Source organism: Hippichthys cyanospilos, chromosome 14 (genome assembly GCF_059441005.1).
Source record: "Hippichthys cyanospilos isolate Australia breed blue-spotted pipefish chromosome 14, RoL_Hcya_1.0, whole genome shotgun sequence".
Taxonomy (NCBI): domain Eukaryota; kingdom Metazoa; phylum Chordata; class Actinopteri; order Syngnathiformes; family Syngnathidae; genus Hippichthys; species Hippichthys cyanospilos.
The window spans coordinates 10,670,795-10,682,327 of record NC_142382.1 but is presented as its reverse complement, the minus strand read 5'-3'; the positions used below and the strand labels follow the sequence as shown (position 1 = coordinate 10,682,327).

The 11,533-nt window shown below is 38.0% G+C and overlaps 2 protein-coding genes across 2 annotated transcripts; one reads left to right on the top strand and one right to left on the bottom strand.

Moving 5' to 3' along the window:
• On the bottom strand, nt 1-2,283 carry vcpkmt (valosin containing protein lysine (K) methyltransferase). The gene is made up of 5 exons (XM_088433047.1): nt 2,024-2,283; nt 1,796-1,909; nt 1,640-1,712; nt 1,426-1,545; nt 1-1,323 (listed from the first exon to the last, which is right to left on the bottom strand). Exons 1-5 carry the CDS (start codon nt 2,278-2,280, stop codon nt 1,210-1,212), a joined length of 678 nt encoding a protein of 225 aa, XP_088289173.1. The 5' UTR covers nt 2,281-2,283; the 3' UTR covers nt 1-1,209.
• Nucleotides 2,284-2,380: 97 nt separating this feature from the next.
• msh4 (mutS homolog 4) lies at nt 2,381-10,929 on the top strand. Its single transcript, XM_088433046.1, has 20 exons — nt 2,381-2,856; nt 3,617-3,775; nt 3,851-4,014; nt 4,087-4,197; nt 4,283-4,398; nt 4,486-4,659; nt 4,755-4,927; nt 5,009-5,076; nt 5,513-5,587; nt 5,674-5,738; nt 5,814-5,983; nt 6,777-6,904; nt 7,174-7,277; nt 7,614-7,738; nt 8,928-9,128; nt 9,203-9,321; nt 9,400-9,528; nt 9,654-9,828; nt 9,901-9,989; nt 10,358-10,929. The coding sequence occupies exons 1-20, from the start codon at nt 2,649-2,651 to the stop codon at nt 10,544-10,546; spliced, it is 2,742 nt and encodes a 913-aa protein (XP_088289172.1). The 5' UTR covers nt 2,381-2,648; the 3' UTR covers nt 10,547-10,929.
• Nucleotides 10,930-11,533: the final 604 nt, after the last annotated feature.

The following is an 11,533-nucleotide window of genomic DNA, read 5'->3' as shown; positions in this document are numbered from 1 at the left end:
CAAAAGACAGTAAGACAGTACGGAGTACATATTTTGGACTGCCACCAGTAGCCAGTGATTTATACTAAAATTATTGAAATGACATTAAGGCTAAAGAGAGCCATCAATCTACATTGTGATTCAATTAAAGCTCTATTTCAGACTCAAACACGTGTCTTTTTTTAAATGGAAACTATTGCCCCCTAACGTTTAAACAAGGGAAAGCTTTAGCTCCACAACAAAGTCATGGCATTTTCATATTGATTCGTAGCAGCGTTTGAGGTGAATGTGAAAAAGTAAATACAAAACGTTGAAGGTCCCATGAACTGAGTACAGTAAAATGGGGATTTTTCACACGCATTTAGGGCAGCAAAATGATATACTGGTAAATGGTGAGCAATAGCACATTTACCTCACAGTAGTAACACAGACACATAAAATATACAGAAAATTCGTATTTCCAATTTTGCTCGATACTGGCTATAAAATGACAATAATATTATGCTTTAATATTATACTCATAACGTTATACAGTATTTTTCCTAATTTGCGAAAAACAAGTGATATCAATAAAGATCAGTTGTAACTTTTTTTGGTAGCTATTTTTGTTCATTACTAATTTACTTGTATCAACCCTCCTCCACTTTGGGGTTTGCGTTCCAGACCAATAAAGATCAGTTGTCATTTTTTTTGGGTAGCTATTTTTGTTTATTACTAATTTACTTGTATCAACCCTCCACCACATTGGGATTTGCGTTCCAGACCAGTAAGTGTAATCTGTGATTTAAAAAAAAAAAAAATACACCTGAGGCATGTTACTATAGCAGCACTTGATGTTTCTTGAACACACTTTGAAATCAACATCTATAAACAATGCAACATCTATAAAAAAATGCAATAGTGTCCTGTCAACTCACAAGGATGACGATGATGAAGCTGCTCTAATACAGTACATTTTCATGTTTCAATGGCGAAACAAATACATTTTCTTAGTTAAATGTGATCATCTTGTCTTGCACTGAAATTGACTGTCAACATTGTTTACCTCCATGAGCAGATAGTTCAATTGTGCTTTTATGGCCCTTTTATGTATTTTTTGTTTTTTAGGTTACAGTCATTGTTGGAGATGTTGCTGGCTCGCCATCATTGTGGCTAGAGCTTGGCTGGTCATCCAGTTCACGGCGTATTCCGCAAGGAAATATCATATACTGTATTTACACATAAGTCATTTTACAAACTTAAACTTTTTTTTTTCACATGCAGGATGTGAATGTCTGGACTCCTAAACTCTGCATCGTGTTTGCTCAAAGGGATTTCCTCACAGTCGAAGCTTTGTTGCAGCAACTAAAAGATGAAACAAAGAACATGACCAAGAAATACCTTTCTTATATTTCTTTTTAACATTTACAGTAGTTAAAAAAAAAAAAAAAAAAACATTGCTCTTACCTCAAAAAACTGCTTCTCTACTTTTGGATTGATACCCTCGGTGCGCTGCTCATAACAACAAATGGTGCAGGTCTCTGGGCCACTAAGCACCTTCAAGGTCTCCACTAGGGGGGTAATCGACTGTGCACACAGAGGAGAAATCTATTGTAATGTTGCCAATGGACATGATCAAAACATGCAAAACCTCTTTTTAGACATGAACAAGAAACCATACCTGCTCATAATAAATGCAATCCGCCATAAGAATATAGTTTGGGGGTGGAAGGAAATCAGCTATATCTTCACCCCTGAAGAAAGAGCAGACCATAAATACGTAGCCACAGAAATTCGTCAACAAGCAAGCGTGTTAAAAATAGAAAATAGTACAAACCATTTCAGTACCTTAGCAGTTATGGATCCGCTAGTGATGAGAGTCTGATTGTCTTGAATGTTCACTTTAAGGAGGGTCTGGAGATTCTCCAAGTCTGTCACATTAACATAAGCGCTACAGAAGCGAACACAATGAAGCATGAATTAACATTTGCATCCATAAGGTAACATAATCCGCTTTGTACATAAACAGTAAATATTTGCATCAAAAACACATCAGGGAACTCACCCCAGTGTTGCTGCCATCAAACCAACAACCCCAGTCCCAGCTCCTAACTCTACAACTCTTCGGCCAGCCCATAAGTTTACTCCTGAGGATGGATCATAAAATTGTTTCGTTTCTAAATATTTTGCAAGGACGATGGCCGCATCCCACACCACGCAGCCTACGTCCCCCATGTAGCATTGGCTCACTGTCAAAACAGAACCGTCGTTTTTCTCTATTTCTCTCAGGAAGTAACTGTTGTGCTCTCCCGCCGCCGCCATGTTGGATAAGACGTAGCGGAAACGGAAGTTCACCTGTTGACGTTTCCAAATAATATAAAATATTCATATAGCCTATTTCCCTTCGTAGTTTTGAAGCATTCTCGCGTGTACGTGTGGTGTTTTAGGCAGGTTGTTCCTAATAAATAAGTCTGTCCGTCAAGCAAAACACTTCAGTAACGGAGGCTTTAGAAGAAAGGGGACAGTTAGGCTGGCGCCAATATTTGTCCAGAAATTTATTATTTACATTGCGTCTGCGTTAGCTTTTTAGCAAACAGCAGCTTCTTGTAAATGTCGTTTTGGCGTGCTATTGTTTTTAGAATTCAATTAGGAAACAGACTTTGCATAGTGTGAATTTATAACGTTTAGCAATGTTTAGAAGCAGCACAGAAGAAATAGTAACTAGTGATACTTCAGAAAGTGGACATAACACAGAGGTATCTCCAGCACAAAGAAGTCTTGTAAATGGAACCACTTCTTGTAATCCGACGTCAGCCTCCCCTGCTTGCTCCTATCAAAGTTCGGAAGAAGAGAGTACTCACTCCAGCACTGGTCCATCACTTCCTCGCTCAGCAACAGGTGACTGAAGGATACCCCCCCCCCCCCCCCCCTTTTTTTTATGTCACACACCCAAAAAATTGAGTTAGGTAAAGAACACAAAAAATGATCTATTGTATTGTATTGTCCGGTTTCGTATTGTGGGTGCAAGGTACTTTGTAAGTCTGACATCCCGTTCTGCGATTCCATTTGTAAATCTTGTTTGGAGCCAGGGCTGCAACAAGCTATTATAGTAATTCATTGAAGCCTCTAAAGTTGTGTTTTTTTTTGTTTGGTTTTACAGAATGCAAAATGAGGTATGCAAATTTTAATTGGGAGGGGGTGTAATAATAATAATAATTACTTTCAAGTGCAAATGATAACATTATACGGTAATAAACATCATACAAAGTAAGCACATCATTCCATAAAAAGAAATCTACCAGTGGTGCGGTCTGATGATCTTAGTTAGTCACCCAAATGGCCCTCCTCAACCTACATATCTATGGGCTAATACACTTATTTGTTCATTCAAATACTTTGAAATTATTTGATATTTTTTTTGGCATTTAATATGACACAATTGTACCAGAATATCAAGAATCTGTTTGAACATTTATACTTGTTATGACTTGAAGGGGTTCTCAAAAAGCACCCTACAATGTCTAACAAAGTAAGGATGTGTCTTTGTTAAAGGGGTACATCTGTGGAATAGTTTTGCAAATCATTGTCATACTTGCATAATCTGTGGCAGAGCAGTGTTTAAAATGTATTAACAAATATCTTCCTTTTTGTAAAAAAGGTCAATTCCCCAACAGCTTTCAGTTAGGCAGGACCAATCCACTCCATCTTCCTTATACCTCAGACAGCTCCTACTGTGGAGGAACACCAAGGCTCAGGAGGACTCTGGGTTCTGTGAGGGCCACACCCCCTGCACGGACTCCGTTGACTGATCACACTGGTACTTTGTCCCAAAACATTACTTTGAACAATACCTTGTGTCACATGTTTTTACTTTAATTTCTCTTATTTTCAGCTACAAGTTGCTCCTCTTCTACCACAGCTTGTAGTACATCTGTGATTGTTGCCCTGGTTGAAGGGCGTGGTTTGGCCAGGGGAGAGATTGGAATGGCCAGTCTCAACTTGAAATATCCTGAGCTTATACTCTCTCAGTTTGCGGACACTGGAACATATGCCAAAGTAAGCAAAAAACTCTTAAAGGCTGTTGTAATATTTTTTAATAGAATGATTTCAATCTCTACATTTTTTAAGGTAATAACCAAGATCAATATCTTGTTCCCGTTGGAAATACTGATGCCAGACACTGCTTGTGATAAGGAAAAAAGGACTAAGCTCTTCAGCCTTATCACAGAGAACTTTCAGGTGCCAATGCAAGAACATATGCAGCATAAAAACAGTCAATATTATAGGACCTACAAGCTGGTGCAAATATTTTCTTTTTTGTCAGACTGCTGCTTTCACTGCAATTCAAAGGAAATACTTTAATGAGAAGAAAGGATTGGAGTACATCCAGCAGCTCTGTGCTCCAGAATTTAGCACTGTCCTCATGGAGGTTCAAGCTAAGTATGCAATTGCAATCAATTATGTATCAAGAAAAACACAGATGAACCGTGACAACCATTTTATTACCAACTGTTCCAATTTGTGCAGGTATTATTGCCTAGCAGCGGCAGCTGCTTTGCTCAAATACTTGGAGTTCATTCAGAACTCTGTGTATGCTGCCAAGTCGCTAAAAGTGAGCTTTAAAGGAAGCGAACAGACGGCAATGATTGACTCAACATCTGCCAGTAACATGGAGCTAGTGGTCAACAACAAAGACCACAGGTACAGTAAGAGCAAGCCTTGACCAAAGACTCATTTTAATGTGCTTGTATAGTCCCTTGCCATGTATACTGCATATATACTATGCATGCACACAGGAGCGAACATACCCTTTTCGGCGTCCTTAACTACACAAAAACGCCTGGTGGTGCCAGAAGGTTACGTTCTAATATTCTGGAGCCTCTCATAGATGTGGATACCATCAATATACGCTTGGACGCGATACAAGAAATGCTGCAGAATGAGGAGCTCTTCTATGGATTAAAGAATGGTACCAGAAAAAAAACACACTTGAGTCTTGTATTAACAATACAATGAGAATATTATCTAAACATGTGTCTCTTTTTTTCAGCTATAGGCCATTTCCTAGACATCGACCAGCTACTCTCTGTTCTGGTCCAGGTCCCAAAACAAGAGACAGTATGTGAAATATACATATTTTTTCTCATTTAATAGTGTGCTGTAATACCCTAATTAGCTAACTTAATAAAACAGACCATAAACAGCAAGGATAGTCAAATTAGGCAGTGGTTTTCCTTTGCCCTGATTGTTTGATTGAACAGGGTCTCAATGTCTCCACATTCTCAAACAACACCACAAATAGCCTCTACACAGGTCGTAATATTTGCTTAGTTGCTTTTTTTTATGCTCTCGTCCCACCTTTTATTGGTCATTGTAACAAAAGTGATACTCTGCATTTCCATGGGATAGAATTCCCAACCCAAAATCAAGTCGTTTAAACTAGGGTCTCTGATTAACAGATTAATTATGATCAAATAATTATGATTATTATAATTATAATTATTATGCAGCAATTTAGCTTTCTTTAATGTGTTGCATTATACTCTTTTTGTAGGTTCAGGTTGCAGAATCGAAGATTACACATGTCATTCAGCTGAAACACACTTTGGATTTGGTGTCACAATTGAGGGTTAGTGTCTGCTAATATGCACAAGTTAGATTTGAAGGTTTTGTTGTGTTTTTTTTTTATTTTTTTTATTATAATTTCATCCACAGTTGGTGTTAAAAAATTGCAACACGGCTCTCCTTAAAGCATACAGCACTTCACTCGAGGACAACAGGTCTTTATTATTATGGCAGCTTTCATCTTTTTATTTTGTATTTTTACTTATACAGTGATTTATGCACACATCCAGATTTGACATTATCTTGAATCAGATCCTCACTGTGATAAATGATGACACCACATACCTGAGGGGGAACCTCAACATGCGCACACAGAAATGCTATGCCGTGCGACCCAACATCAACGAGTTCCTGGACATTGCCCGACGAGCTTATACTGAGATAGTGAATGACATTGCAGGTGGGGACTTCAGTCTATTTGTTCACAATTTCTAGTCGAGAGGTACATATTTCCTTGCTTCCAAAGATATTAGTTTGAAATCTGATAATAATGTATGATACACACCATTAAAATAATAAGTATCCTAGATAGTAGGTGAAAACCTAAAAAGAAGGGCCATGACCTGGACAACATTTACTTTATGTCAAATTTCTGTCCTCCTTTTTGAATAAGGACATATTTAATCTTGATGATGATTAGAAAGTCAGGTCCTTTATAATAGTGAAAAATGTTACATGTCCTCAAAACTTACACGAGAAAAGGATATACTGTAAATACATTTTCAGATAAAGTAATAATCAATAGAGCGACAACTCAATAGAATCTTTTACCACTGTCTTTTGTAATTTCAAGCTTAAAACACACACAAATAAAAACATAACTTTCACTATGACTTTGGACCGGCTGAGAAAAAAAATGTGAATCTCAGCTGTTCACAATTTCAGTAAAATGTTCTGTTATGCATTGAGTGAAAGTACCGCGAGCCAAACAAATGTAATCCATATTGGATCCATATTGCAAAAGGAAACCAATTAAATCAGTAAAAATCACATTCATCTGTGATATCCTGTCAGTTTCCGATTTTGTTATGCTTTGTACAAATTTACTAGATTGTCTTTAAATTTATGAAAAAACATCTGGATATGAATGTTTTAGCCATCCACATCCTTTATTGGAGCTATTTTGTCAAAAGTAGCAAATATTGCTTGGTTGCATTTGGAAGTGTTCGTAGCATAGCAATTGTGTTTTTCAGGTCTAGTAAACCAGATGGCAGAGAACTACGGCTTCCCCATGCGTACAAGCTTCAGCACCACTCGAGGTTTCTTCATCCAGATGAAGCTGTTGTTGCCTGATGGGAAACTTCCTTCAGAGTTCATCAGGGTATCAATGCTGGAACTGACAATGAAAAGTCTTTTTTTAAATTTACTGAAGTAAAAATGTTGTCTTAACAAATCAATAAATTAAAAAAGAATAAAATGATTCAGTAATTTTTTCTCAGATAGTTTATGTGATAGTGCCGTTTATGTACTTTCACAGTTGTTTGTTTAATAGCTGCAATTTTCTGCCTTTAACAGTCCCATTAATTTGCGGCAACATAAATGATTTGTTGAAGGAGTATAATTGTTGGTATTCGGTGTCTGTCCCCTCAGGTCGTCAAACATAAGGACAACTATGGCTTTACCACCGCAGACCTGGTGAAGTTGAACGACCGCTGTGATGAGGCCCTGAGGGAGATCATTCACATGTCCTACGTGTGAGTAGGAGCGTCACATTTTTGTTCTGAATAAGCTTGTTTAGATTTTATGCACATGATTCATTACATTATTATTCAATGGAGTTTTTTCCTCTTTGTGTCCTTTTCAAATGATTTTTTTTCTTCCAGACCCACCTTAAGCAGGCTAAAGCTGTACAAAAACAATAAACTCTTAAAGGGAAAGTCATATCACCACTTGTTTGAACACAGCATTTTGTGTAATTTTGTTCTTGTATGAATTAAGCAACAAATTCCATTTGCTTGTATCCATCTCAGGAGATAGCTATTTTGCCACTTATAGTGTAATGACATCACAGTGTCTTGTTTCCGTCCAAGGGTGGTATGTCAACTGCTCAGCACTATCCGTGAGCACATCCACTGTCTCTACAAACTCTCCGATGCTGTATCAATGCTGGATATGCTGCTGTCCATAGCAAACGCATGCACTCACTATGACTATGGTGAGTGTGATGCCCTGTTCATGTCAAACTTTAATACTTGATCATTTCTGATTCCCAGTGGCAAATCAGTGAGATATAAAAGCAGCTCCAAGCAAATGTCAATGAGATGGCACTGTTACTGGCCTCTGTGGTTTTTGCGTGAGCTGATGATACTCTTCATAAGTAGGAACTTCAGACCCTCAGCTGTCTAAAACTGTCACGTGCTGAGTGACTGAGCTCTGATCTTCCCCTGCCAACTTGGGCTCAGATGTCGTTGTGCTTAAACATGGCACTTTATAGCTGTTATTACAAGGACATATCACCCCCACTGGAGGGCGCTGTTTCTTGGTTGCCACTGCTTCTTTAAGCTTAACAGCTTCTCTGTGTGTTGCTCAAACCAAATCAATTTAACGTTTGACAGGTTTTAACTTTTAACAGTCATATATTTATAAAAATATGGTGACAGTTTGGCCTGCACAGTTAATCGATTTTTGTTATCGTACTTACAACTTTGGCTGCCACAATTAAATTATCCTGATTGTTGGGGATATTTACAATCAAGATGCAGGGTCAGCTGCCTATCTAATTAAGTGCTTACTCAACTAGTACATATTCAGCCAACCAGCATGCGACAACCTTAATTAAACTATACTAAAAAGTGAATACACTGTGAAGCAAAGAGCCTAAATGTATTCATTGGACTATGACAATGAGGCATGTTGAGAAAAGAAAGAATGATTCATTTTGTTGACTTATAAACTAGACTTTCACGAGATCATCTGAATTATAGAGCCATGTTCTCAACCACAAACATTTGTGCATCCTATGGGCATATCTCTCCTGAAAATGCTGGTCTGAGCTCAGAATTGTATAACTTTGGAGCTATCAAATTCTACTTTATCCGTACATTGATGAACCAGTATCAAACATTAAATTGGACAAGTATATGTTTGACTATAAAGATTGAAATCTTATCAGCGTTCTCAAGGAAAGCTGGTCTCAAACGCCCCCTTGTGGCTATTTAAGGTATTAGTCATAAAACCAGCTGCCTCAATACGAAAATTAAGTGTTACAAAAATGTCTCTTAACGGGATGGTAATAATCCATAAAAATATGTTGTTGTTACACCTCTTATTTGTTATCACTGATCTTAAAACAATGTTATACAGTATACTCAGACACAGTATATTATTGTTTTGTTGTCTGCCAGTGCGACCTGAGTTCACAGACACATTAGCCATCAAACAGGGTCGTCATCCAATCCTAGAGTGTATGCCAGGCCAGCATATTGTGCCTAACAGCTGTTTCATCTCCGAGGCCACGAACTTCATCATCATCACAGGGCCCAACATGAGCGGGAAATCCACATATCTCAAACAGGTGGCACTGTGTCAGATCATGGCTCAAATAGGTAATTATTAACAACATTTGAATCAAGACAATGCTGTAATTTGAGGTTTGCAAGATATCACGTTCTTTTTTCAGGTTCTTTTGTCCCTGCTGAGTATGCGTCTTTCCGTATAGCAGATCAGATTTTCACCAGAATTCGCATTGATGATGATTTTGAAACTAACTCTTCCACATTCATGTTGGAAATGAAGGAGGTGCTGTACATTGTATTGATTTTGTGAAGAAAAAAAGGGCTCACTAGTTTGATTATTCAATTTCCTTGACCCTTTAAGGTGTCATACATTATCCACAATGCCAGCGAGCGGTCCCTCATCATCATTGATGAGCTGGGACGTGGCACCAGTGCTGAAGAAGGCATTGGAATATGTCACTCTGTTTGCGAGTTTCTGCTCAGCCTAAAGGTAAAGCATATTGACGCTGACTGATTTTTCTTTCTTCCATAAAATAATCGATTACAGACTTTTATTATAAACTTTTACTTGCTTTCAATGAAAAATCCCTTCATTTTGTGCTGTCTTGTTCATAGGCCTTCACCCTTTTCGCCACACATGATATTGAGCTGTGCCAATTAGAATCTCTCTATCCCAGTGTGCAAAACCAGCACATGCAGGTTCAGCACACACGCAGTCGTGACAATGGCACTGAGAGCATCGTGTACACACACTTACTGAGTCAAGGATTCTCTGAAGAAAAACATTACGGTAAACATTCTATTGATTGCTGTGATGAAATATGTCTCAGAAGGGCAACAAATCCTATGATTGCTCTTTTAGGCATCAGAGTGGCTGAAACGACCTCACTTCCTTCGAGTATAATCCAGGAAGCAAAGACAATTGCCTCCAAAGTCAGCAAGCAGCTTTTGGTAGGGTCCAGTCAATTATCTTGTGAAGTACAATTTACTACGGCACGTCCAACTATGTGTGCAAATAGTAACTATGCAATTTGCCACCTGCTGTTTAACCCTTATAAAACCAGTCATTTAAAAAGAGAGAGAGAACCTTCCACCCAATTTTGAGAATTATGACTGAACATATTTTGTTTCTATTTTCCCCTAAAACATTTCTCCAACCATTCAAAAATCTGGTCTCAAGTGATGTCAATGGCCCTCCACTGTGGGGTTTCCTTTGGCGTACTTTTACATCAATGGTGCTGAAAGTGTTAATTAACAGTGTCATAAATTCTATTCAAATGTTTCTAAACATGTCATATGTTTTGGTCATTTATTCCAAGGCCAAGCGTAAGAGTGATCCTGAAACAGAGAGGCATCACACTTTATACCGCTTCGCCACCTGCCTGCTGCAGGCTGCCAGAAACTCCAGACTTGACCCGTACAGCCTACGCTTGTATCTGAAGGGCTTAAGGAACCATTTTGATGTAGAGCTGGAGGCAACAGGCTTGCCAACATCCTCTGACAGCTAAAAGAGGAATCAAGATTGTAAGTGGAATTACTTTCGCAGATCAAGTGAGAATATTTTCTGCAAAGATGCATTTTTTGACAGTTATTACAATAAACCAAAAAGAGAAGGTTAAATATACACTGGTAATATACAGACAATGCGCAAAATACAAAAACTTATAAATTCCAAATTAATTAAATTGTTATTACTAAGGATTAGAAGACAAAAGAAAATTTGAACATTCTGATGATTTGTCTCTATTAGCATTTCGTACATTCTGTACACAGTATTTCTGTTGGTTTATATCAGTTTATATACATTTTATTTGTATTTTTACTTGCATTTGTTCTTCATTTGTAATTTTAAAACACAATAAATTGTGGTGTTTGCCATTGAGTCTCTTGAAAGGTGCTAAATAAAAAGAACAATCCTGACATCTTGGTTTTAGTTCATAGACACACACTTGGGTTTGCATAAAAATACCCGCTTGCTGAGTTTGGCCATGTTACGCTCGCAAGCAGAGCCATGATTGTTTATTGGTTCCTGAGTAATGGCGAAGTGATGTTGCATTCGAGGAAGGTTGGAACTCATGACTTTTCTGGCTTCAGACAAAGAAAAGTGCAGTCAAATGCCAACTTGAAATGGAGTTGTCAGAAAAAAAGTCAGAAAAAAAAGACCCCATCTTTGTTGACCAGCTTGGGCCGGCGTCCCGCGACAATACCTTTTTTTTTTCTTTTTTTAAGTCCCACCATTTTGGAGATGAAATTATTTTCTGCCCCCCACCTCCCTTCCCCCACATGGGTCATGACCCCAGTTTGATAACCAATGACGTGACCGTGATATGTACTTCTACTGACTGATACACTGTTCTCCCCCTCCATTAAATTATGCAGCAAAATGTATATAAATATTTTAAGTCAAGGAATTCCATAATAAAAGGAAATTGTGATGTCAGACCAGCAACCAATCAAAATTAGTAATCTGTTTTTGTCTTGAACTCTTTGAGGAT